Genomic DNA, 26,578 nt, shown 5'->3' on the forward strand with positions numbered 1-26,578 from the left:
ATGTGTCCAAAGAGGGAATTGAGGTCCGCCCCCATGTCATCACATGAGATGACACTCACAAAAGGCTTAGCACTAATGGGCGCAGATGGACAGGGACAGCTCAGGGACCTGGGTGGGGGCTGGGCAGAGGGGCCAAAGGCACTGGACACAGATGAGAGATTGAGGCAGGTACAGAAGGAAAATCCTCTATTACGCTTTGGCCCAAGTCCTATCTGCTCAGGCACTTTCCTCAAGAACACTCAGGCCATAGTCTCTTTTACTCAAAAGCTTCCTAGACAGCTGTCTGAGCGCTCATTTATTCCACAAATATTCTCTGCGGACCTGCCGTGCACAGGGAGCCGTTCCAGGTGCTGGGGTTACAGTACGAAACCCAATAGATAAGACCCCACCCTCATACAGCGTATATTCTATTGGAGTGAGACAAACAAGAAATGCATAATGGAATGTTTTGGAATGAAAAAGGGATGTCAGATAGTGGCAGGTGCTCACTGTCATAATACACAAACAAGATGATGGGGGAGGGAGATGAGAGGAGAGACAGTTAATTTAGACGGTCAGGAAGATCTCCCTGCAAAGGGGCATTCAAGCTGAATGCTATTTTGAATGTTTTTCATAAGAATGGGAGGAAATGGGCCAGCACAGTGGCTCATGCCTGTAATCCCAGCACTTTGGGAGGTTGAGGCAGGTGGATCACCTGAGGTCAGGAGTTCGAGACCAGCCTGACCAACATGGTGAGACCCCGTCTCTACTTAATATATAAAAATTAGCCAGTCATGCTTGTGCATGCCTGTAATCCCAGCTACTTGGGAAGCTGAGGCAGAAGAATCCTTTGAACCCAAGAGGCAGAGGTTGCAGTGAGCCGAGATCGTGCCACTGCACTCCAGCTGGGCAACAAGAGCAAAAACTCCCTCTCAAAAAAAAAAAAAAAAAAAAAAAAATGGGAGGAGATGAAAAAGCCCTAAAGGAGCCCAAATAAGTCAGCTAGTAATGACTCCAGAGAAGAGCTATATGTTAGCAATTTAGCCAAAGGAAACAGTAAGTTCATTTTTCCCATATTTCCAAATGGAGAGGAGTGGGTACTATGTGCACATTTATACAAGTAATTTTATAAAGCTTGAGGTCTTTTTCCTGTGATGCCTGGATCTAGGAAGCATCTAAATCCAGAAAGAGGAGACCCGGGGGGAGAAAGTCCTTGTAAGGCTGGCTCTGGCTTTTGGTACTCCTGAGCTAGCCCCGCCAGCCAGGGAGAGACAAGTTATCCCATAACTGTGTCCCAAACACAGGGGCACCAGGACTTGTTTGGTGAGATCAAATGAAAGTAGGCTATTCCTGATGCTCTGGACTGCATTTTCCGAGCTTGCAGACTCAGCAATCAGCCAGATTAAAGTGAGGAGCAACTTCTGTTGCTCTAGATCACGTTCTGGCCTACAAGAGGTTACAGTCGGTGTCCAGGGGGAGACTTGGCAAACCAGGACCAACAGCTAGGCCTCCCCACTGCCACTCCAAGAGTCTCAGATGGTTCCTACCCTTGGCACTCCAAGGAACCAACATGGAGAAGCCGAGGGCCACAGAACTGGTACACCCTGTTCCCAATGGGAGACTTGTGGGGCCACACAGCACTCTGCAAGGATGCATGGCACAGGGCCCTCAGCACCTACACGGACAGAGCCACCTGCATCTGCCAAGCCACGTGGGGCGCTCACTGCCTGCACGGACGGGGTGATTTTCATCCACCAAGTCACACAGGGCCCTCAGCACCTGCACGGACGGGGCTGCCTGCGTCCACCAAACCATGACAGGCAATGGGCTCTGCCTGCTCAGGTTTCCATGACACCACTGGGTGGCGACAGATGTGTTAAGCTGGTTCCTGCCCCTTTCTTGGGAACGCCTCTTCTCTTTACCCCTCCCCCCCAAAGGGTCCCTCCCCTCTTCTAGCAGGAAGGACCCTTCTCCAGCTATCCTCCAGTTGTCTTTGAAGCATAAAAGACACATGTAGATAGATGACTGTGGGCCCCTCCAGCTCAATGTCATGTACTTTGTAACTTTGCTAAGACACCTTGCGGGAAGGCTTCTCCTGATTAACCTAGGTGCTACAAAAACCTTCCAGAAAAGCACAGAAAAAAGATCCTAAGGTGGAAACAGTGGGTCAAGAGAATAAATTCGCCAGCTGCCAGCCAACAGTGCTGTCACATTGACGGCAACGATGTCCGGTGTGCATCATGTCCCTGGGTCTCCTCTGAGCTGAGCTGGCCACACCCTGTGCTGCTCACACCACCCTGCGTCACTTCTGTCAGGGTTGCACGGCCACAGTGAGCAGTCAGGGCCAGACACAGGCTCCAGCAAGCCTCCCGCATCACAGCTTGGGGACCCTAAGAAAGGTTCAGATGTCCCTGAGGTAACACATTTCCATGGGACAATGAAAAGCCACAAGCAGGCAAGGCCTCTGTGATTCTGACAGACGAAAGAAGCCCTCAGAAACATAACCGAGGAGCTAATTAGCTGAAGAGCACGTGCAGTTTATTTTCTCCATAAGCTTTTAGAAGCCCCCTTAGAAATAATAAATGTCTGCCTGCTGATCAGTCATCATTCCTCAAAGGCCCTGAAGGACAGAGTAACAGGAGCATTGACTCTATATTCCAATCACCACCTAGACAAGTCGGGGTCACCTGCCTAGAGTCAATAGCAGGTGTGGGGCTCTGGTCCTGGAGAGACAGTCCTGAGCCCTGGAGAAGGCAGTGGCTGCGATCCCGGCCTGAAGTTCTAGGACTCCAGGAGAGCCCAGCGGAATCAGAAGCCCATCCTGCCTTGGAAGGTGTTTCCAGGAAGCACCTATGAACCAGACGTGATGACACCAAGTATCCTCAATGGGATGCGAGTGGAGCCTTGCACATGCCACCTGGCTCCCTTCTCGATCAGCTCCCAATTTGCCGCTCTCTGGGGATGGGTTAAGGCAGCAAATGGAGCTGCAAGGATATGGGAAACCATCACACAGCCCTGTCCAACAAAGCCTTCCCCAGCCCAACCGTGCCTTACAGTCAAAGGAGAGACAGGAACAGCTGAAACAGCAAAGACATGGGGTGAGCTGAGCAGCTGTAAGCCTCTAGATTAGCTCCCTTCACCCACCCTCTTCCCCTACTCCCTGCTTCCCCCGCTGCCAGAAAAGGAGTCAGTAGCAATCGGAGGCTGATCATGCAGTGGCAGGGAGGGCAGTTTTGACTGAGTCAGTGACTTGATCTGCCAAGGAAATGTTTTCTGAATAAAAGTATCACAGAGGTGGCCAGGCATGGTGGCTCATGCCTGTAATCCCAACATTTTGGGAGGCCAAGGCAGGTGGATCACTTGAGGCCAAGAGTTCTAGACCAGCCCGCCAACATAGTGAAACTCCACATCTACTAAAAATACAAAAATTAGCCAGGTATGGTGGCACATGCCTGTAATCCCAGCTACTCAAGAGGCTGAGACACAAGAATTACTTGAACCCAGGAGGCAAAGGTTGCAGTGAGCCAAGATCATGCCACTGCACTCTGGCCTGGGCCACAGAGAGAGACTCTTCGGGAAAAAAAAAAAAAAAGTTATCACAGAGGAGAACGGCAACAGTGTGAGGTTTTCTCCACCTTTTCCAAGAGGAGAAATTCCAGAGCATAAGGAGGAAAGTGGCTTGAGGCCTCCCTTGGGAAGTAGCAGGCAGCAAGCGAGAGAACGGACACCTGCTGAGGCCAGAGCACCATTGGCCGCTACTGTGGGCAATAGAATTTAAATGCCCCACACATAGCAAGGAGACCAGGCCAGCTGCACAGAACCCCAGAGCCCCGAATCAGGGCACAGCGTTGCACAAATGTCAGCTACTTCCAGGCATGTGTGAATCAACAGCTGGCTTTCAAACCATAGCCAAAAATTCTAGGACATGCTTTTTTTTTTTTTTTTTTTTTTGAGACAGAGTCTTACTCTGTCACCAGGTGCTAGGTTGGAGTACAGTGGCATGATCTCAGCTCACAGCAACGTCCACCTCCCGGGTTCAAGCAATTCTCCTGCCTCAGCCTCCCCAGTAGCTAGTATTACAGGTGCTTACCACCACGCCCAGCTAATTTTTGTATTTTTTAGTAGAGACAGGGTTTCCCCATGTTGGCCAGGATGGTTTTGATCTCTTGACCTCATGATCCACCCACCTCAGCCTCCCAAATTACTGGGATTGCAGGCATGAGCCACCACGCCCGACCTAGGACATGCTTTTAAATTGCACCGTTTCAGAAGATCCAGGTATTTGATTTCCATATATCTAAGTTTAAGCTAAGATTTTTCCTGAGAATAGCAAAGAGAATGATGATGAGGAAACACTAATCATAACTTATACTATATTTATACATACTTTAAAATCTCGTTCCATGTTGTATCTTAAGTTTATAAAACAAATATATAGTTACATGAAATCTATTGGGTAATTTTAATTAAAAGTTTTTTGTTGTTGTTTGCTTGTTACTTTGTTTTGAGACAGAGTCTCGCTCTGTCACCCAGGCTGGAGTGCAATGGTGTGATCTCGGCTCACTGCAACCTCTGCTTCCTGGGTTCAAGCGATTCTCCTGCCTCAGCCTCCCCAGTAGCTGGTATTACAGGTGCTTACCACCACACTTGGCTAATTTTTGTATTTTTAGTAGAGACAGGGTTTCTCCGTGTTGGCCACGCTTGCCTTGAACTCCTGACTTCATGATCTACCCACACTGGCCTCCCAAAGTGCTGGGATCACAGGCATGAGCCATCACACCCAGCCAAGGTTTTTTTTATTTTTTGTTTTTTTAATATAGAAAAAGCAGAGCTGATTAGCATGGGTCCTGCTGGGGCCCCTCACAGATCCATGGTCAGTAAATAGACACAGCTGTTGATCTGGGGGCAGCTTCTGGAAATAAAACCACAGCTGCTTGGAGGGACTAATTCACCTCTCAAGCCTTAGCCTAGGAAATGGAAACCTGTTAACTGATTTGGGTGGTTAGGCCAGATAATTAAAGAAATGAGGATGGATCAGAGCCCAAAGCTGAAGACACCAGCTTCCAGGAGATCCTCCATGGTGCCAGGAGCCTGGAAAATATGTGCAGGAGTGAGACACCAGCATCTGTAACATCGCATAACCCCTGATCCTGCGGATGGAGTGGGGAGGGTTTATTCTCTCAACCACCACTGAGAGAGGACCAGGAGAGCCCATAGGCATGGAAGCATGACTTTTGTGGATGAGGCATTGTCTTTATGGCCTGAGGAATGGCCCCCTCTCTTCTAGGAGCCGCTGGGAGGGAGGGCGCAGATAGGGCTGCCACCCCTGGAAATTCCACCTAAAACCCTGATCTTAGAGGACTGGGCCCAACCTGCTTTGTACAAGAATGCCAAGAGTGAAAGGCCTCTGAGCTCTAGCAGCTCACCCGTTGGGCCATCCTGAGGACAGCCAGCTCCCACACACAGCCCTCCACCCGGGACATTCACAATTAGAAACTTACAGGCAGCCTGAGGTTTTTCTAGTGAGGTCTGAAGAAAAATCGCAGGGCACCGGCTAAACGCTGAGTGTATTCTCCGAGGGGATTGAAACTCTCGCATAAACATGGCACATCTGAATGTGCCTCTATAGGAAGAAAGACCTACCAGTTCTTGAGCCTGGAAAAAAGAGTATTTTGTTCACCATGTATCCTTAGCACCTGGAACAATGCCTACACATAGTAAGTTCTCAATGTGAATGAATGAATAAACTTAGAGGGTAATAAAGGGATCCAGAAATTGCTAAGATCATAAACTCCATTAGATCCAGTGGTACTGGTAATGCCTGCCTGCATAACCTCTACCATCCAAGACTCCCAACCCCTGAAAAAACCCCTCCAGATTAGCATAGCTTCTTGGTAAAAGTGTGTTTGCTGTGCAAACTTAGCATTAGACAAATACATTGGCCTTTCCTCTGCCCAGGAAACTAGAGCGTAATGGTCAAGGCCCCAGGCTGGGACTCTACACTCAGCTCTGCGTCATGTTCAACATTCCGAGAAAGTACTTGGCATCTGTGACCTCTGGTTCATCTGCAATGTAGGAATGTAGTGTGTCTGCTTCAGTCTACAGAGAGGGGGATAACTGAGTTGATACAGGTAAAGTGGTCAGAAAAGTGTCAGTGCATAGGCAAGTGTGCAAGAAACGTTGGCATAACATAACCATGCGGAGAAGCAACAACTCAGCACCAGAAAGACCTGGGTTCAAATTCTGCCTTTGCTGTGACCACCATCAACTTGTGCAAAGTCCCTGAGTGGCTGTTTCTGGCCAGGTTTGTGGGGATGTTGGATAATGCACGTGGCGCACCGGGTTCACAGCACTACCCACCAAGGCAGACATGTGGCTCTTAATAGAGCCCCGCAGGCATCCACTAAGTAAGTGGCAGTTGACTTGGAGGTTTGGGGGAAGGGGAGGTATCTATAAACCAGTTTTGCTGGCAGCATCTTGGAGGACGGCCAGTATGGAACTGGAAAAAGAAAGAAAGTGCTCCAAGTTTACATTTGATAAAATCTCACTGGGGATATTATTTATTTGAGATGTTCTTGACATTTCACTTCAGTTTTACTCTAATTAGTTCACCCTGCAGCCCAAGTGGAAAAGCACCACGCAGGGTTGAAGCCTCTGCGACCTTTCCCTTTCCAACTCCAGAGGCACGAAGGAGCTCTTCCTGGAGTTTGGGGAGCAGAATTCAACTCGAGAAACTGCCTATAATATCTCTTCTTTACTGTAAACCTCACTGAGAAGCTTAAAAAGCTCTTAGTCATTTTAGTTCATATGATGCAGAACACCTTAGAAGCACAGGTTAATGTGGCCAGCACTTTGAAATCCTTGGAAATTTTTATTACATTTTAGCGTTGTTTTCCAAGTTTGCAAATGGTTTCTAAAACAGAAAGAATCATGTTCATTGAACATGTAGATCGGTGAAGATTGGGAGAGGCTGCCTTTCACAGCACCTCTAAAGCACTGAAGGACACAAGGATTGGAGCCAGAGGCTTCCAGAGCTAAAGCCCTCGAGGGCTGCCTGGATCTGCTACCTAGGCCCATCTCCTCCCGAAGTCCCTGTGACTGAGCAACACAACTGCAGCAGCAGCACTTCACACAGCACACAAAAAAACCAGACTCAGGTTCAGAACACCTGGCTCAACAAAAAGGGAGGGAGATTATTACTTAATTCTTATCACCAAAGTCAAAGGTAACACTGGCTTGTTATTGCTTGATTTTGTGGTAATCAACCACGGAACCTCAGATGTTGCCCAGCTGGGAACATCCAAGGGTTCAGAAATACATTGAAGAAGAGGCACCAGCAAGAGCTGCTTTCAAAGGTCACAAATACCTGCCTCTGCTTACATACACATGGGCCCAAATGGGCAAACAGGATGGCACGTGGCCAGCTGCACTTCTTTTATGGAAATGAAGTCGCAATTCACTCTTTGGTCATGTGGAGAAGAGAATTCAAGAAATATAAAATAAATCTGGTAAAGTTCCTAAAAGCTTAAAGTCAAAAACTACAAATTCGAATATAAGACTAAACTTGTATTAGCTGACCTGTCATTCTAAAATCAGATCTGAAGCTCTTTATTACTTCTTCTGTCAAACAACTGAGAGGACCCCATATGTAAAAATAACTCTTCTGAGCACAACATGAGTCTGATGGGAGGACATTTCCTGTGGCCACACTTGGGTGCAACATTGTTGTAATATGTAAAGTGCTGGCCTGGACTCTCTCCCTGAAGATTGCATGCTGGCTCCTACTGCTAAGGACTGAAGAACAAAATATTCAAATAAAAGCTTACCAAAAGACATAAAATAGCCTTCAGGAAAACAGTGATATTAATAACATTGGTACCAAATTAGTGAACTCCATTCATCCTCATATAATTCTCTGAAGTTGAAAAATTCTTACAAGTGGAGAAACAGGCTCAGAGATGTCACATCAATGGCCCAATCCTCACAGACATTGAATGGCAGAGCCAGGACTCTAAGCTTGGCTCCATCTCTCTCCAGAACATGCTCTGAAGCCCTGCACATTTCTATTCTGCTGAACTGGTCCAGACCTCCTCCTCTTTTCTCTGCCTCAGGGCAAGGGTGCCAAAACATGCAGGCACATGCAGCTAGACAACATCTCCCCACAGATGACCCTCTAACATCTCAAGTTCAGCATTTACAAAACATTGGGATCATCTTCTCTCCTTCCCTGGACTCCAAAAGCCAGCTCCTCCTTGTTTTTGTGATGTTTTGTTTTGCGGTGGCACAGCTCTGCTCTCAGTCACTAGAACCAGCAACTTCAGAACCTCCCTCATGGCCCTTCTCATCTAATCCATGCTCAGACTTCTTCCAAATCCTTCCTCTCCCCTCCAAGGCTGCAGCCCTGCTGGCTACTCAATTCACACCTCCCCCTTCCCACTGTTTTCCCATATCCAACCTTTCCTTCTTCCACTGTACTTCCAGCCACACCTCCAGATTTGTCTCCAATCGCACAACTGCCCCATTCAAAAACCTTTCAAAATCCTTGATCTCTCCTCTTACTATGTACCCCAAAAGTGTAAAATGTTTACCCTTGTCATTTGATGCTTCCCCAACGAACGAACAATTTCACATCCACGAAAGGCCCCACCATGAGTACTCCAAGCTCTGGTCAAATTGAGTGGGTAACTTTTCCAGAAACACTTTCCCACCCCAGGACACCTCCCTGCGTGACCACCAGCCTGAACTGTGGTCCCGCCTACAGGCCTTTTGCTGCCCTGTACGTGCCCATTCTTGGCGCTCCACCGTCCTTTGCCCTGAATTGTATTTTTGGCACCTCTATGAAAGCATCTTTCAAAACCTCTATGGCGTATTGTGTAAGTGATTGTGACAAATATTTTTTCCTACAGAGTAAGCTCTGTGTTGCTCTCATCTTCTAGAACTTGGTATGTGGTGGATGTTCAGTAACATTTTGTTAAATTGAATGAAACCGGTGAATTCTTCAGATGGTGATTTGGAAATGGATACAAAGGGAAGTCAACTGCACAAAACAAAAAAGCTTAAGCCCCTGGAGGACCACTTTCTCCCTACGGAATGTCAACAAAGTAGACAACACTTGAATTTCACAGTGGAACCCTGACTTCATCTGCTTGGCTTCAGGCTGTAGACCGTTCTGGATCCGCACCGTTTCTCTCTTCAGAGCTGATGGAGGGAGCCGGAATCCCAGAGGGAAAGCTCACAGGGCACACTTGCCCAAAGCAATGGCTCCTTGGTATCGCAGCCTGAATTCACATCAAAAATACAGCCTGGCCAACATGGCTAAATTCTGTCTGTACTAAAAATACAAAAATTAGGCCAAGTGTAGTGGCTCACATTTCTAATCTCAGCACTTTCAGAGGCCAAGGTGGGTGGATCACTTGAGGTCAGGAGTTCAAGCCTGCCCAACATGGCAAAACCCCATCTCTACTAAAAAGACAAAGATTAGCCAAGCATGGTGGCTCACATCTGTAATCTCAGCTACTAGGGAAACTGAGGCAGGAGATTCACTTGAAGCCGTAAGGCAGAGGTTGCAGTGAGCTGAAATTGCACCACTGCAGCCTTGGCAATAGAGTGAGACTCCCATCTATAAATAAACTAAATAAAGTCAAATACAAATACAAAAATTAATTGGCCATGGTGGTGCACTCCTGTAGTCCCAGCTGCTTTGGATGTTGAGATGGGAGATCCCTTGAGCCTGGGAGGCAGAAGTTACAGTAAGCTGAGATTGCACCACCGCACTCCAGCCTAGGTGACAGAGTGAGGCCCCGTCTCAAAAAAACAAACAAACAAAAAGTAACTAATGGATGAGATTTAAGGTTTGGTGAGTTTTAATTGATTTCTAAAAAATAAAGAAAGAGATGTGTGGTGTAGCCAAAAGAGCCCCAAGCTGGGGTTCCTGAGACCCCAGCCACAGGCCAAGTCACCTCATCTTCCAAGTCACAGGCCAGGTCCTCTTCTGTACAAGGTGATAGACTAGGTGACTGTTGAGTCTCTTTCAGTTTAAAACTCAATGATTCCGTGAACATTTTAATAAAAGCAATGAACGTTACTACAATAGCAACTTTAGGCTGACAGAAAGAGCAAGTGAGAACGTACCAGTCTCTGTGCTTAAACTCCTGATGTTTCCATAATGATCACAGGTGAACTCCCTAAACTGGCTGCAGTGAGGTTCCTGCAGATCTACAATCACCCCATCCCTCTGGGTACGTGCTCTTCAAGGTCCAGTCTTCAGCACTAATAAGCTCCTTGCAGGCCTGCTCGTTTTTCATTTCGGATTTCAAAGCCTGGACTAAATGTAAGCTGGGGGCCTGACTTGAGAATCATGCTACCTGCCTGATCACATGTGATACTGAGAACGGCCAAACACTGAACTTCCCACAGGATCAGCTCGGCGTTCAACATCTAGCCCTCCCTGTCAGCTACCCCATCAACCAGACACGGACACCAGTCACATGGGTACAGCACCATAATACCCAAAGACTAGTAAAAACCTAAGTGCTCCAAAATAGAGGAAAACCTCAGTAATGTGTGCAGGGGAGCGGCACACAGCAGTTCAAGAGCAGGCAGATGTAGATGTCCTGACTGTTCCTTGAATAATGTTAAATGACAAAGTAAACTACAGAAACTTGTGTTGAGTGTTGAGTGTGATCCCATTTTGTCTGCTATTTGCTCATAGGCATATGTAAATATGTGTCATAAACTTATATGAGTATAAAAAAGTGTCTGGAAATATAAGCGGTGAATTATTTACAGTGGATACCCCATGGGATAGATATGGGGTGGGTTTCACTCTTCCCTTAGGTTCTTTTGAATGGTTTAAATTTTTGTCAATGAGTGCAACATGATAATATTTCTTTAAAACCTACTATTCACAACTATCTTGTATAAAAGTATACATATCTGCCAGGCACCACGGCCCATACCTGTAATCCCAGGATTTTGGGAGGCCAAGGTGGGCCAATCACTTGAGCCCAGGAATTTGAGACCAGCCTGGGCAACATAGTGAAACCACATCTCTACTAAAAATACAAAACCCCATCTCTATAAAAACACAAAAATTAGCCAGCATGATGGCACATGCCTATGGTCCCAGCTACTGGGGAGGCTGAGGTGGGAGCATCAGTTCCGAACGGGAGGTGGAGGCTGCAGTGAGTCATTATCACACCTCTGCACTACAGCCTGAGACCCCATTTGAAAATAAATAAATAAATAATATACGTATCTTATGTAGCCAAAATTATCATGCGTCTTCGTCATCCATGCCCCACTATCAAAATCTCACTATCCAAGGTCCTGCCATCTAAGATTACTTAGAAAGTGAGACACCTCAGGCCAGGCGCAGTGGCTCACGCCTGTAATCTCAGCACTTTGGGAGGCCGAGGAGGGCAGATCACCTGAGGTCAGGAATTCAGACCAGCCTGACCAACAGAGAAACCCCATCTCTACTAAAAATACAAAATTAGCCAGGTGTAGTGGTGCATGCCTATAATCCCAGCTACTCAGGAGGCTGAGGCAGGAGAATCACTTGAACCCGGAAGGCGGAGGTTGCAGTAAGCCAAAATTGCGCTATTGCACTCCAGCCTAGGTAAGAACAAAACTTCATCTCAAAAAAAAAGAAAAGAAAGAAAGTGGGACACCTCAAAACACATCTTGCATTTCTGAGTCTCTAGAGATATGTGTACTGACACATTTTTAAAACAATATCAGACATGACAAGCCCTCTTTTTTTTTGAGATGGAGTCTCACGCTGTTACTAGGCTGGAATGCGGTGATGCAATTTCGGCTCACTGCAGGCTCCACCTCTTGGGTTCAAGTGATTCTCCTGCCTCAGCCTTCCAAGTAGCTGGGATTATAGGCCCCTGCCACCACGCTCGGCTAATTTTCTTATTTTTAGTAAAGACAGGATTTCACCATGTTGGCCAGGCTGGTCTCGAACTCCTTTGAGTGATCTTCCTATCTCAGCCTCCCAAAGTGCTGGGATTGCAGGTGTGACCCACCACGTCCAGTGGACAAGCCCTCTTCTTAAAATATATCCGCTGTCCTCAAAAGCAGTTAACACTGTGAGCCACCTATCCTAGCTGTAAACTAGTTTAAGTAAGATTTCCCCTGGGTATGTTTCTAAAGCAAAGAATCCTTAGGAATGTATTATTAAGAGGGGCCAGAAGTGACAGTAATGGAGTCATCACCTTCCTTAACATGCCTGCTTAATATCCGAAAATAGATGTGATCATACAACTCCTTTACATGAATTACTTCTGCCAATTCATACTGTAGGACCAAAGCCAGATAGCCTACCAGTAAGAAAAGGAATCTATATTGGGGGATGGGGGCGGAGGAGAGTTTTTTTCCTTAAAATGGAGAAATGCATTCTGAACCAAAGTAGCAGGATTATATTTGTTCAGGTCAGCTATGAGCATCAAGTGTCATTTTTACAGCATACGTAAGTGTGGGGAAGGTTAGAAGGTATATTGACAATCTGAAAACCCAGTTATGCTTCAGTTAAAGTGAGGATCAGTTAGCTAGAAAATACCTGTGCATACCAGCACAAACCAAAGGATGTTGTGTGTGACTTACAAAAAACCTCACAAGAAGGGGTCCTTTGAGTCACCACACCCCTGTCCCCTTGCTACTCACAATGTGATCAGTAGACAAACAGTATCTGATGGGCAGCACCCACCACAGGAGAACTTCTTAGAAATGCACAATCTCAGAGGACTTTCCCCAGAGCTATGGAAAGAGGTTGCACATCTTACCAAGATCCTAAATGATTCCTGTGTCCAATGTCATTCGAGATGTACTTCATGGCTCATTCAAAACCATTCTACAACTTTTGAGCTATCCACTAATTGGGTGGGGGCTGCACACACCGTCATTGCAAATGGGTAGGGGTTTTGCTCTGGATGTTTCCTGTTTCTGGCGGCAAGACAACTGTCCCAACAAGGGGCAGCCCACAGGAGCTCCTTTGCACATGAGCCCCGCTGCTCCTAAGAGCTCTGGGCCTCCTAGCCTGCTTGGGGTGGGGGAGCACTTGCTCCTAACAGGTCTTGTTTCGGGTCAAAGAGATACTGAATTAGAAACCTGCCTTGGGACCCCAATTCCAGAAAGAGTGAAGGAGGAGAGATGGGCTACCAGAGAGCGAGAGAAGCGCTCAGACTTCAGACAGACAGACAGAGGCTGACGACAGGGGGATCAGAGGGCCCAAGGTCGGCCCGCCAGGCAGGCTCCCCAGGCAGACAGACAAACAGGACTGGGCCCACAGCCGAGGCCCGACTCACAGGTGCGCGATGCCCGCCTTGCGCACCGCGGAGGAGATGGCTTTGACGGCCGTGCAGAGTGAGTTGAGCAGCTGGGTCAGCTCGCCCGTGCCGCGGGCCTTCCTGCCCTCCTCCATGACAAAGCGGGTCAGGGTGCTGACGTCCGTGTCGAAGGGCGCCCGGTCTGCCATGCTGTAGCCGGGCCGCGCGCGGAGCTGCAAGGGCGGGGGGGCAGGTGCAGGCGGCAGGTGCGGGGCTGCAGGTGCGGGCGTAAAGAAAGGGTGGCAGGCACCCGCTGCAGATGAAGGGCTGCAGGTGCGGGATGGCAGGTGCAGGAGGCAGATGCGGGCTGTAGGTGCCGCGCTGCAGGTGCGGGCGGCGGAACCTGGCAGGAGGACGGACAGACCGACTGCCGCCCCGAGTGTACGCAGCGCTCGCGGTGCAACTGGGCCAGGCTGGGCGCGGGCGGGCGAATTGGGGAAAACTCTAGACGCTGGATCGGCCCCCAGCCCGCAGGAACACCCTCGAGCCCCGCCTCCCTGCGGCCCAGACCGCGGCTCCGCCCGCTCGGATCCTCAGATAAGGTCGGGATCCTCCCGGCCGTTTCCCAACCCCCGCCCCCACGCACCCTGCCGCCCCTACACTTCCTGGGCTGTCGCCCCGCCACCCCTTTGCCCGCCACCCGCACTGTGGAGGGGGACTCGGGCCATCGGTCGCCACTGGGACCCTGACAGAGAGAAAGCTCTGACGCTTTCCTCCAAAAACATAAAACGGAAGTTCAGAAAGGTTAAGTAACTTGCTCAATGCCACCAGCTAGGCAGCGAAATCCCCAGCCAGTCCACGTGGCCTGGCTTTGGCGCTGCAGCTCCCGCCCCGTGTGGCTGTCCTGCCCAGGCCATGTCCACCCTGCCTGGCCCTTCTGTCCCCACTAGGAGACACGGATTCCTCATTTCTCACCCATCTGAGGGCCCACGTCTGAATCCTCAATCCAGGCCTCTTCTCAAGATTCCTAGATTTCTTTTTTTGCGGGGGACGGAGTTTCGCTCTTGTTACCTAGGCTGGAGTGCAATGGCGCGATCTCGGCTCACCGCAACCTCTGTCTCCTGGGTTCAGGCAATTCTCCTGCCTCAGCCTCCTAAGATTCCTAGCTTTCAAGAGCTATTGAGGACTTGAGTTTCCAAGATGTGAGTCTCCCAAGGAAAGCAGTGACTGACACAGAGTTCCCGGCTACCACTGGGAGCCGAGACCAGAGGGGCCTGCCTCCTGACAGGAGCATCATGTACTGAGCACCTGCTGTGCTGAACACTGTCCTACCTTACAGGGTGGAGCCTGATCAAAACAGACAGAACTCCTGCCTTCTTCGAGTGTATGTTTTAAGAAAGAAACAGTGAAAATAAATAAATAAACAATACATTCATTTGTTAAATGAGCCATAAGTGCCACAGAGAAAACCAAAATAGGAGAGGAAGACAGGGAATATGGAGGGGAGAACAGGGTGAGCAGAGGTCTCAGTAAAAGCTTCCCTGAGAAAGGGATATGTGAGCAGAGATGATGGATACGGCCCACCGGTGGAGATGGAGAGGAGTTTTGTCACCAGGACAGCCAGTGCACAGGCCCTAGGTTAGGAGAGCATGTGTCAGGTTCAAGGAATGGCCAGGAGACCAGTGGAGCTGCAACAGAGCTAGCAAGGGGGCGAAGCGGGGGGAGGTAAGGTCCAGTGGGGGGATGCAGGAGTGAGGTCTGGAGGGCCAAGTAAGGTTTGACTTTGACTACGAGGAACCCGCAGGAGAGTTTGCAGGAGAAGAGAGGCATGATCTACCCTGTGTGTTCATACTCCAGCTACTGTGTCAAGATCAGACTGAAGACAGTGCCCGCGAGGTTTCCAGGAGATAGTGAACCAAGTGTTAGCAGTGGCAGTGGTGGGATGTGGCTGGATTCTGGACATATTTTGAAGGTAGAACTTACGGGATTTGTTGACAGATGAGATATGTGAGAGATGAGTTTGGGATGATTTAAGGTTTGAGGCCTGAGAAACTAGAATGAAGTTGTCCTCAACTGCAATGGGAAACACCAAGAGGGGCGTGTGCTGGGGGCAGGACTGACAATTAGGAGCTAAGTGTGGGACCTGCTAAGTTTGAAATGCCTTCTAGACATCCAAGACAATGTCAAGTAGACAGATTTATGCATCTGCAGTTCAAAGGAGAGATCTATGTTCCAAGTATAAATTGAAAAAACCAACTGAAAACCAAGAGATGGGACATTGAGGAAGCCGGATGAAGAAGGCAAGTCAAGCCGGGCTGACCCATGTGCCAAGCACTGTGGATGGGGCAGGCAGGACAAGATCTGAAAACTGACCCCTGGATTAATCACGGAGACCTGGGTGCAGACTCCTGTGCCCAGGGTTGTCAGATGTGGCAGCATTAGATGGGGGAAGGTGATGGTGCCACCAGGAAAGACTGTGACTGTTTCCTCAAGGCCCCAGAGGGGACTCACATGCCCAGCAGAGAGAGCTGATCCTTTAAGGTCTTTTTTAACTCTGTTCCTCAGGCAACTTTTCAGAAAAAAAAACCTGTGGGTTTTTTTTTTTTTTTTTTTTAAGAGAGAGAAAGAAAAAATAGAAGAGACATACATCCTTAAACATAAAAACTGAAATACAGACTGAGGCGGGCAGATCACTTTAGGTCGTGAGTTCAAGACCAGCCTGGCCAACAAGGTGAAACCCCGTCTCTCCTAAAATACAAAAATTAGCCAGGCATGGTTGTGTGCACCCATAATCCCAGCTACTCAGGAGACTGAGGCAGGAGAATTGCTTGAACCTGGGAGGTGGAGATTGCAATGAGCCAAGATCCTGCCACTGCACTCTAGCCTGGGCGACAAAACGAGACTCCGTCTCAAAAAAAAAAAAAAAAAAAAGGACAAAAAGACTGAAATGTGATGACTAGTATTTTTGGCATAGTAACTAGGGAGAGCTAGAGCTAGTAACGAGAGGAGTTTGCCCCTTTCTCAGTACCTCAGCATCTTGGATTGGCTAGAACCCTAAAAGTCATCTAGTCCAGCCAACCCTCATTGGACACTATCCTGGATAAGAGGTGAAGAGCTTGGGATTTTCATTAAGCAAAACTGTTTTGAGTCCCAGCTCCAGCCCTCAGCAGCCAGAGATCACGGGCAAGTCACTTCATCTTTCTAAACCCAGTTTGTTCATCCATATAGTGGAATGATGGTTCCAGCAGCAGTGTCATCGGGCTGAAATGAGATGGTGTTGGCAGTGCTTAGCTCCAAATTCCACACAGAGGACACACTAAACACATGGAGGAGACCCGTCTAGCTCAGTCACTTCTACCTGTCGCCCACAATGATGGGCAGCTTGTCACCTACAAGGCAAGCCATTCCTCTTGGGAATAGGCCACGTCATGTGGTGGTGAAGTGCACAGACTCTGTGGCTGCATGGCCTGGGTCCAAATCCTGGCCTGGCCACTTACCAGCCGTGCAAGCCTGTGCAAGTGGCTGAACCTCACCCAGGAACCATTGGTTCATCTGTAAACTGGGGCTAATGACTGTAGCCACCTCATAGGGTTGCTAGGAGAATTATACAGGCACTGTCCAGCATGTAGTAAGTACACGTTATGTAAGCGTTTGCCTCATGGCCAGGCACGGTGGCTCACGCCTGTAATCCCAGCACTTTGGGAGGCTGATACGGGTGAATCACGAGGTCAGGAGTTTGAGACCAGCCTGGCCAATGTGGTGAAACCCCGTCTCTACTAAAAATACAAAAATTAGCTGGGTGTGGTGGCCAGCACCTGTAATTCCAACTACTTGGGAAGCAGAGGCAGGAGAATCATTTGAACCCGGGAGGCAAAGATTTCGGTGAGCCAAGATCGCGCCACTTCACTCCAACCTGGGTGACTGGGCAAGACTCCGTCTCAAAAAAAAAAGGGTTTTTTTCTAGACATCCAAGGCAATGTCAAGTAGACAGATTTATGCATCTGCAGTTCAAAGGACTGCATGTATTACCCATGTAATACGTGGGTAGAGCCAAGTGTTGTCTTCATGTGAACAGAAGCAAGAAAGATCCCTGGGCATCAAAAGTGGCTGGAGGGATGTGGGAATCGGCAGCTGAGCCTGTATTTTTTACCTGGTGTACAGTGATATCCCCTCTATCATATTGATGGATTGTGACTAGCCCTTTTCTGGGTCAAGATGCATAAAGCCCACCACCCAGGTGTTAGCCAGAGGCAGAGGAAGGTGCAGGGTGGGAGGAAGGCAGCAACCTCGAATGGGTTCCAAGCCTGTGGGATGGCCCCTCCCACCTCCACACACCACCCTCGAAGAGCTGCTTCTTGCTACACACTCCAACCTCACACAGTATTGCAGATTCAAGTGATGTGAGCAATGTTACCACACGTGCGTGTGTGTGTGTGCGTGTGTGTGTTTTGAGACGGAGTCTTGCTCTGTCACCCAGGCTGGAGTGCAGTGGCTCAATGTAGGCCCACTGGAATCTCCACTTCTTGGGTTCAAGCAATTCTCCTGCCTCAGCCTCCCAAGTAGCTGAGATTACAGGTGCCCGCTGCCACACCCAGCTAATGTTTTGTATTTTAGTAGAGACGGGGTTTCACTGTGTTGCTAGTTGCTAACTCCTGAGCTCATGCAATCTGCCTGCTTCGGCCTCCCAAAGTGCTGGGATTACAGGCGTGAGCCACTGTTCCTGACAACCACGTGTGTAACACTCTAAATAATGTGAAAAATCAGTGGTGATGCATTTCCTCACCTGGATCCCACAATGAGGTCATGTTGGAGGAGGGCAGTCGAGAAGTGACAGTCTGGACATCTCTGTCCCTGCACCAGCCACCCTCCACTCAGGGCTGGGCTGCTTACTTTCCCTCTGTGGGGGCAGTTAGTGCCACAGGAAAGAAAAACCAGCCAGGCGCAGTGTTGCTCATGCCTGTGATCCCAATGCTCTGGGAGGCTGAGGCAGGGGGACCGCTTGAGTCCAGGAATTTAAAAAGCAGCCTGGACAACATATGGAAAACACTGTCTCTACAAAAAATTTAAAAATTAGCCAGGGCTAGTGGCACATGCCTGTAGTGTCAGCTACTGGGAAACTGAGGGAGGAGGATCACTTAAGCCCAGGAGGTCAAGGCTGTGGTGAGCCACGCTCATACCACTGCACTTCAGCCTAGGCAATAGAGCGAGACTGCGAGACTGCATCTCTAACAAAAAGATAAAAAGACATGTGGTGCATGTGAGAGGGATGGCAGCAGCCTGGTCCTTCCTTAAGCACAGTCCCCAGCTCCTGCGGCCTTAGGGGCCTGGTGCTGAAATGAAACAGCAAACATCTATTTAGCACTGGCTAAGGGTGTGGCACTTGCCCAGGGCTTCGGAAGCAGCCTGTAATCAACCCAGCACCTCCCAGGGTGGCTGCTAATCAAACCCCTGTCTTTACAGATGAAGGGACTGAGGCCTTTCAACATAAATAACTTGTCCAAGACCTGCAGCCAGACAGGAAGTGACAGAGCCAAGACCCAAACCCTCATCTGTCTGATTCCAAACCCCATATTCCCAATGACTTGCGGGTTCTCTGCTAAGTGGCAGTTTCCCTTCACGGACTGGCAAGGCTCTGAGCCCGCCTACAGCAGCTCTCTGGAGCTACTTCTGCAGCTCACGTTCATTCATTCTTTCACTCAACACTTGTTTTTGAGCACTGCTGTATGCCAAAGCCACACCACCCGCTGAGGTTACAGTGGCGACAGGACAGACACAGGTCAGTCCCCTTGAGGCTTATATTCGTTGTGGGGAGATAAGAAACAAAATCATTTAACCAACAAAGACACAAAACCATTTCAGGGAGCAGAGTTCTGTGAAGACCGTAAAGCAGGATCAGGAGGTAAAAACTCAAGACCTTTCTTAGGAAAGGACCTTTGCTCAGAGACTGAACAGCAGAGGGAGTGGGGAAATGAAGAACTCATAGAACACACTACAGAACAGGCAAGGCGGTGGCAGGTGCAGAGGCCCCGAGGCTGAATGTGCTGGCGTGTTCAAGGATCAGCTGGGAGAAGGGGGAGTGAGGGGAGAGCCACAGGTTGGAAAGGGAGGTGAGGGCAGATTATGAAAGGCCTCACAGCAAGTCACTTGGGTTCTATTCACACAGCAAGAAGACAGGGGAGGGTTTTAAGCTGGGGAGCCACATGACTTACTAAACCGTGTGAGAATGGATCGTAGGTGGTCAAGAGCTGAAACTGGGAGACCCAGCAGGAGTCTGACCCAAGCTGTACTTGATTGGCAGTCAGATATGTGAAGCCTGCTGTCATAATCCCCATACATCTTTACTTCTCCAGTTCAAGATTTTCCGCTCCGCCAACCACTCCTCGTATGGAAGGTTTTGAGGTTCTTCCCTTCCTGCTCTGGACCCAGTAGCCCCTTGAAGCTCCTTACAGCCCCATGCTCTATTACATGATTCTACCCATCTGCTCCACCTCATGCTCCAGGGGTCTTTTCTCCTAGGAAACAGCTATATATTTTCTCCCCCCGCTGATAATATCAGGAGCAGGCTGATTGCAGCAGAAGGACGGGGCAGAGGGCAACTGAGCCATCATGTAAAGAGCTCGGCCAGCCCTGCAGGGAGCTCTGACACTGAGATGACCTTGCAGAGCTGTCCTGAGTTGGGCAAAGAAGCCCAGAAGTTAGACCTCCAGGCCATTATGTCATTGGCTATCGGCTGTCCTGGGAAGGGGTATGACATGGAAGAGGTGGCTGTCATCAATAGAGGCAGTTCCAAAGAAGGCCCACAGCTGAGCACTGCCCACCGGCAGCAGTCCGAAGAGCTGGAGAGCCACTTCTTTGTCCTTAATGAGGAGCTGCCTGGCATCCCACAGCACCCACCCTCAAGCCCCTGATCACAGCAAGGAGCCAGGAACAGCGGGGAAGCAGGGTCTGTCTCCGCGTGCCTCGGCTTTCCTTTCCTCTATGTGGCACCACTCTCAGACACTCTCATCCCTTGAAGTCCCATGTATGGCCACAGGTATTCCCAGCACTGTGCTCCGTCAGCCCAGCTTCCCTCCAGTTCCAGTAAACATCCAGTGTGGAACTCTTCCTGGTCCAGAGGTAACCATTCCTTGTCCAAAAATTGTTAGAGTGATAACACAGACCGCCTCTAATTTATGAAAGCTGTAAGTAGTCATACACATTCATGCTCTGTTACACAGATTCACTGAAATCATGGAAATTAGGATACACCCAATACACAGTGGCTGCAGCAGGTATCAAGGTATGGAGAGATGGTAGCTGGGGTGGAGCATTCTGGAGCTGAGGGAGCGTAAAATAGTATGAGAAAGCTGCAGTGAAAGGAGCGGGTTGGTGAGTGAGGGCAGGTGGGCGAGGCCACGGAGGGGGGCGCCAATGCAGGAGGGAGGTATGCTCTGCCCTCTTGCCACAGCTACCCCGAGGGCTCCAGACTACAAATGGTTACCTGTCCACGACAATAGATATGGAAACAGAAGCTAAAAAGTTACAGCAATTTACACAGTAAATGTATGTCTATGGAATCTAATAACAAAAAACCGGGAGGTATATTCTACATGTCTTTTTAATTCTGTTTTTCTAGAAATTTATTCTTTGTTGCCTTTTACAAAAGCAGCGACCTGTGATGGCTTGGGAATGTGTTAGAAATGGTCCTTCACTGCAGACAGTTTGCAAAGTACCCCTTGGGATAGCAGGGACCCACCCAAGGTTTCAAATGGATGTCGATACAGGCATCTGCTTCTCCCAGAGGAACACAGAGGAGCCTGCGGGGGACAGAAAGAGAGGGCGGCCATCTGAGTGGGAGCCAGCTGAGGTCTGACCAGCTGAGGCCAGTGGGAGCGGAGACCCCTGGAAGGAGCTCCCAGGGCAGGGCCTTCTTTTTCCATCAGCGCCTTGACGACCAACGTGTGCACTTCCATGTGAAAGGAAAGTCACAATGAATTGGGCTTGTAGGCACTACCTAATCAGAGGTGCCTCCCCCAACCCCAGACACACATATGGAATAAATCTTGGATTCCAAGGACAGTATGTGGGCCAGATAGCATTGCCATTCCTGATATAACCTCAGCATCACCTTCGCCCTGCTGCCTTCCTGGGCCTCCACATCCCACCAGGCCCTTTCCTTCTGCCTACGAAACAGCTCTTCGACCTCCCTCCTTTTTGCCAGTCCTCTTCCCCTCCTTCCCATCTCTGCCCTCATGCTGGATGACTCCTGAAGGCCCCGAGGGTAATTCCAAAGTAACTCAGATCTCGTCACTCCGTCACTCCAAAACCTCTCATGACTCCCCATTGCCTGGGAACAAACAGTCCTTGAGCAGGGCATTTAAGACCCAGGGCATGTCACCCCACCCCACATTTCAGCCTGAACGCCACCTCTCCCACTGTCCCCTGCCCCAGCTGTCCCGCTGAGTCTTTCAGAGTCACTCCCCTGCACTTTTGTTTGTCTTTTCTGCACAGCTCAGTCTGTGACTATGAATTTGTACCTGTTGAGTTGGGCAAACTCTGCAAGACCAGTGCCCTGATCCCGAGGCAGGGTGGGGAAATCACCACTCACTCACTCTAGGGCTGACTTCCATGCAATGCTTCATTTGAGGTTCAGTCTTAGCAAAGGAGAGGAGAGGGCAGAAGACGACACAAAGAAGCTTCCATCTGCTGCGTGTCTTGCCTACATCCTCGATACCTTTCATCTGATTTAATCTCTCTAACAACTTACTGAGGATGTGTTTAGCCACATTCGCAGTGGAGGAAATAAAAGCTTAAAAAGTTTACTTTTGTGCCCAACATCACACTATAGGAAGTGGCAGAGCAGGATTTGAACCTAGGCCTCTCTAACTCCAAAACCTGCTTGTAGATACTGCACATATGCTTCCTTTTCATCAGATGAGACTGAGAAAGAGAACACCCAGGTTCCAGGACTGGCTCTGCTAGAAACCAGCTCACCTTTGGAAGGTCACTTAATCTTGCTAGGCCAGGCTTCCTCATCTGTCAAATAAGGAGGTAAATGTTTTTGCCAAATTCCTTCCTTCTCTTGCATTCTTTGGCTCTGAGGAATAATAATAGCTCGTGTTTGTTAAGTGCTTATTACATGCCTAGCATCAAGCTAAGTGCACTTTTGTATGAATTATCTCATTTGGTCTCACCACACCCTTATGATTAAGTGTGGTTACCACTCCTCTTTAACAAATGAGGAACCCGTGGTTTTGAGAAACTCAGTAGCGTTTCCAAGGTCACAAAGCAGAGAAGCAGGAGAAGGACATCCTAGCTCAGATACACTGGCTCTGGGGTGCACACTCTTATTAGCCTGCTTGGCTTCCACAACCTCAGAGCCTAGGTCTGGCTGCTTCCTCCACCTGGGGGAGACAGTCAAAGCCACCCTGAGCTCACTTGTCCAGGGTAATTCCTGGCCACCAGGCAGGTCTCTGATGGCCCGACTCCCCAGGGCTGGGTCAGCTGCCCTCCTGTGGACTCTCATTGCCACAGACTCTTAGGGCAGGAACCACCCTTGTATCCAGGCAGAGACAACACTTTGCGTTGCAAAAGGAAAAGGCTTTCCCAGAGAGCAGCCTTTGCTGTGTTCACCTCTACTGGTTCTAACCAGCTGAAGGGACCCAGGACCCATGCTAAATCTCACTGATGACCTTTGTGACCAGCGAACAATGTAACTTTTCTTTTTTCTTTTTTTTTTGAGACGGAGTCTCACTCTGTCACCAGGCCGGAGTGCAGTGTCTTGATGTTGGCTCACTGCAACCTCCGCCTCCCAGGTTCAAGTGATTCTCCTGCCCCAACCTCCCAAGTAGCCAGGAGCACAGATGCACCACCACACCCAGTTAATTTTTTTCCATTTTTAGTAGAGACAGGGTTTCACCATGGTGGCCAGGATAGTCTGGATCTCTTGACTTCATGATCCGGCAGCCTTGGCCTCCCCAAGTGCTGGGATTACAGGCGTGCGCCACCACGCCCAGCCCCAATCTGGCTTTTTTTTAGCCAAATTTATTGAGATTTAAGGCCTCATTCTGTCCTACCCAGGTTGCAAGTTGCCAATCCTTAATTAGCATAACCACTGAGAAACAATTTTTTCTAATTCTTTAAAATAAGAAAAACAAACAACAACAACAAAAAACCGTAAGCTTTCTCCTCCCAGAAAACACATCAGTGAATTTCTTCACTGGTATATTCCCTTGCCTGGCCTGTAAATCAACTCAGCATTGTTAATCTTACCATTATTACTGCTATAATATGTATTTATGTATGGTTCGGATGGTATTTGTTTTATTCTTTGGTAACACATAGTAAGTTTAATAAATATTTGTCTGGCCAAGAAAGGCAGCACACTCCTATAATCCCAGAACTTTGGGAGGGCCAAGGTCAGAGAATCACTTGAAGCTAGGAGTTCAAGACCATCCTGGGCAACACAGCAAGATCCTGTCTTTGCAAAAAAAAACATTTAAAAATTAGCTCGGTGTGGTGATGCACACCTGTAGTCCCAGCTACTCCAGAGGCTGAGGTGAGAGGATCACTTGAGCCCAAGAGTCAAGATCGCAGTGAGTCATGATCAAGCCATATACCCCAGCCCGGGTGATACTGCTCTTCTCAGACCACCAACCCCCACCTCCTACTTGGCAGATTAAATAAAATCCTTAGGTAGGAGCCCTTTAACTTCTCCTGCCTGCCTAGAAATCTCATTACACCTGCCTCACATCCAATCTGTTTCCCTCCTTCTAAGCCAGTCCCTGTCTCTGAGGTGGCATCATCCGCCTTCTTAGTGAGCCTTGCCCCATGTCCACCTGGCTCCTTCTTCAACTGCATCCTCTCACTGCGATCTGTCTCACCAACAGTTCAATATGCTTAAATCTCTCACTTCTTAAAAGCAAGGTATAAACCTTCCCATGACCCTGTTACTCCTCTCCAGCTACCATTTCACAGTCAAATCTCTAGAGAAAATGGAAAACAAAAGTCAATGAGTGCAGAAACTCCCTCTGTCTCCTCCTGCCACTCCCAGCCAGCTTTGACCTCGATGGCCCATGGAAAGGGTGCTTGCCAGGGTCACCGATGACCTCCACGTTACTAAAGGCAACACTTTCCAGTTCCCCTCCTGACCTCAGGACATCGGATACTGTGGGCGACTTCCTTTTTCTTGCAACATTCCTTTGGGTTTTTGTCCCACGCACTCCTGCTCTGCCTTTAGCTCTCTGGGGTTCTTCATGGACTCTCTAGCTGGGCAGCCTCCCGGTGCCAGCCCATGGCTTTAATTACCATTTGTCTTCTAATGACTGTGAAACTCACATCACCAGCTCAGCTCTCCCCTTGGAGCTCCAAATGCCTGTATCCAGCTGCTTCTTGATTTCTGTATCTCAGTGTTTCAAAGGCCATGTCAAACACAAGACTGAATTTGTACTCTTTCCTGACCCTCCACACCAAGCCAGATCTTTGTCCCCTATTTTATTTCTTGGGTGATGACGTTACCAATCAGCCAGAAGTCTAGGAGTTTTTGCTCCCCCTCACCCTCCATATCCGGCCCACCCCCAACTTTCTAGTTCGTCCACCTCCCCACCCTCTCCATATTCAGCCCACCCCCACCGTTTGTATTTTCCTGATACCTTTGGACAGCTCCAGTTCTCCCCTTCTCCTCTGGCACCATTCCACCCCAAGCTGTCATCCTCCTCCCAGACTATAGCAGCAGCCTTGTCCAGCCCATTCTCTTTGCTGCAGCCAAAGCAATGTTTTGAAATAGCCGAGAACACACACACACATCCATGTTTAAAATACCTCAATGATTTTGGCTGTGTGTGTGTTTTGAATAAAGACCAAAATGTTGACCCTGGCCTACAGATCCTGTGCCATCTAGCCACCCCCCCACCCCCAACTCCCATGTCATCTTCCATGTCCCACCAACAGCCCCTGCTTCCCTATTTCTGCTCCAGCCACGCAGCGCCCTTCCTGCACAGGGCCTTTGCATGGTGCTCTGAGTGCATCGCCCTGGTCACTGCCCTTTGCTCGGCTTGGGTTGTGTCTGTGGTTATGTTCTTAGCAAAACATACCCTGACCCCATGCAGACCAGGTCTCATTCCTTACAGAGGCCATTTTCTTCCTTCAAGTCCCTGATGCCAGTAAGTGCTCAGAGGAACTGGATTGTGCCGAATTCACTCATGCACCTTTGTCACCTGGGAAATGGCTGGCTCTGGCCTTGCACCTAGTGGGGGCTTCATAAATCTTGGCAGGATTGAACTGAACTGAGTCAACGCACCAACCAGCTCCCCTGGAAAATGCATCTCGAGCTAGCACTTACTGAACTAGCTCGCACGTTGACACCTAACTACGTGTCATTATGCTGAATGCTTCTCATGTGTTAGCCCATTTAATCCTAAAGACGCCATGAGATGGGCATTACTATTCAATTCTTATAAACAAAGGAACTCGTCAGAGGCCCTGTGGGAAACAGATGGCACACTCGGGATGATTTCAGGAAAATTTCACAAAGAAACCCTTGACAAAGCAGTGGACAGGGGATGGAGGGGGAAGAAAGGCATAAGAGGCTGCAATGCCTCAGGGCTTGTAGGGTCTGCTAGGGGCTTCACTGCTACCCCGAGGCCTGAAATTTGCCAGAACCCCATACAGAGAGGCAGGGTGGAGGCCATGCACAGTGGCTCACGCCTGTAATCCTAGCAGTTTGTGGGGGGTCAAGGTGGGCAGATCACGAGGTCAAGAGTTTAAGACCATCCTGGCCAACACAGTGAAACCCTTTCACTACTAAAAATACAAAAAATTATCTGGGCATGTGGTCCCAGCTACTTGGAAGGCTGAGGCAGAGAATTGCTTGAAGCCAGGAGGCAGAGGTTGTAGTGAGCTGAGATCGCGCCACTGCACTCCAGCCTGGTGACAGAGAGAGACTCTATCAAAAAAGAGAGAGAGAGAGGCAGGGTGGAAGGGCTGCCTGTCAGGAGCCAAGATGGCAGGTTGAGGACTGTGGCCAGCCCAGGGTAGCCCTGAAAGTGCCAGAATAAAGTGCCCAAACTCAGTTTCCTCCATCCCTCTGAGGCTGTGCATTGGCTGAACCCAACTGGCAGCCCTGGAGCAAAGGAACCCTTGATGCCATCCTGCAGGTCAGCCTCCCAGGGCCTCAAGCAGGTGGAAAATGGAGCAGACGGTGCAGACAACCAGCACAAGCCCTAGAGTACAGTCCTCAGAGCCAGAGCCCCTCTCCAAGGCTTATCCAGAGCCACCTGCACAGTCCTCCAAGAGCACACACTGCTGTCCACGTACCGCCTTCTTGGAACAGAAATCAGAGAAGTTAGAGT

General features: G+C 49.2%; 1 protein-coding gene across 1 annotated transcript in view; it reads right to left on the reverse strand.

The window, feature by feature from the left end:
• Nucleotides 1–13,715, reverse strand: part of FBP1 (fructose-bisphosphatase 1) — a 32,685-nt gene extending 18,970 nt beyond the window's left edge. The window contains exon 1 of the mRNA XM_002742742.5: nt 13,290–13,715. Coding sequence (XP_002742788.1) covers nt 13,290–13,459 — 170 coding nt within the window. The 5' untranslated portion in view covers nt 13,460–13,715. The remainder of the gene's footprint in view (nt 1–13,289) is intronic.
• Nucleotides 13,716–26,578: the final 12,863 nt, after the last annotated feature.

Source organism: Callithrix jacchus, chromosome 1, assembly GCF_049354715.1.
Source record: "Callithrix jacchus isolate 240 chromosome 1, calJac240_pri, whole genome shotgun sequence".
NCBI lineage: Eukaryota > Metazoa > Chordata > Mammalia > Primates > Cebidae > Callithrix > Callithrix jacchus.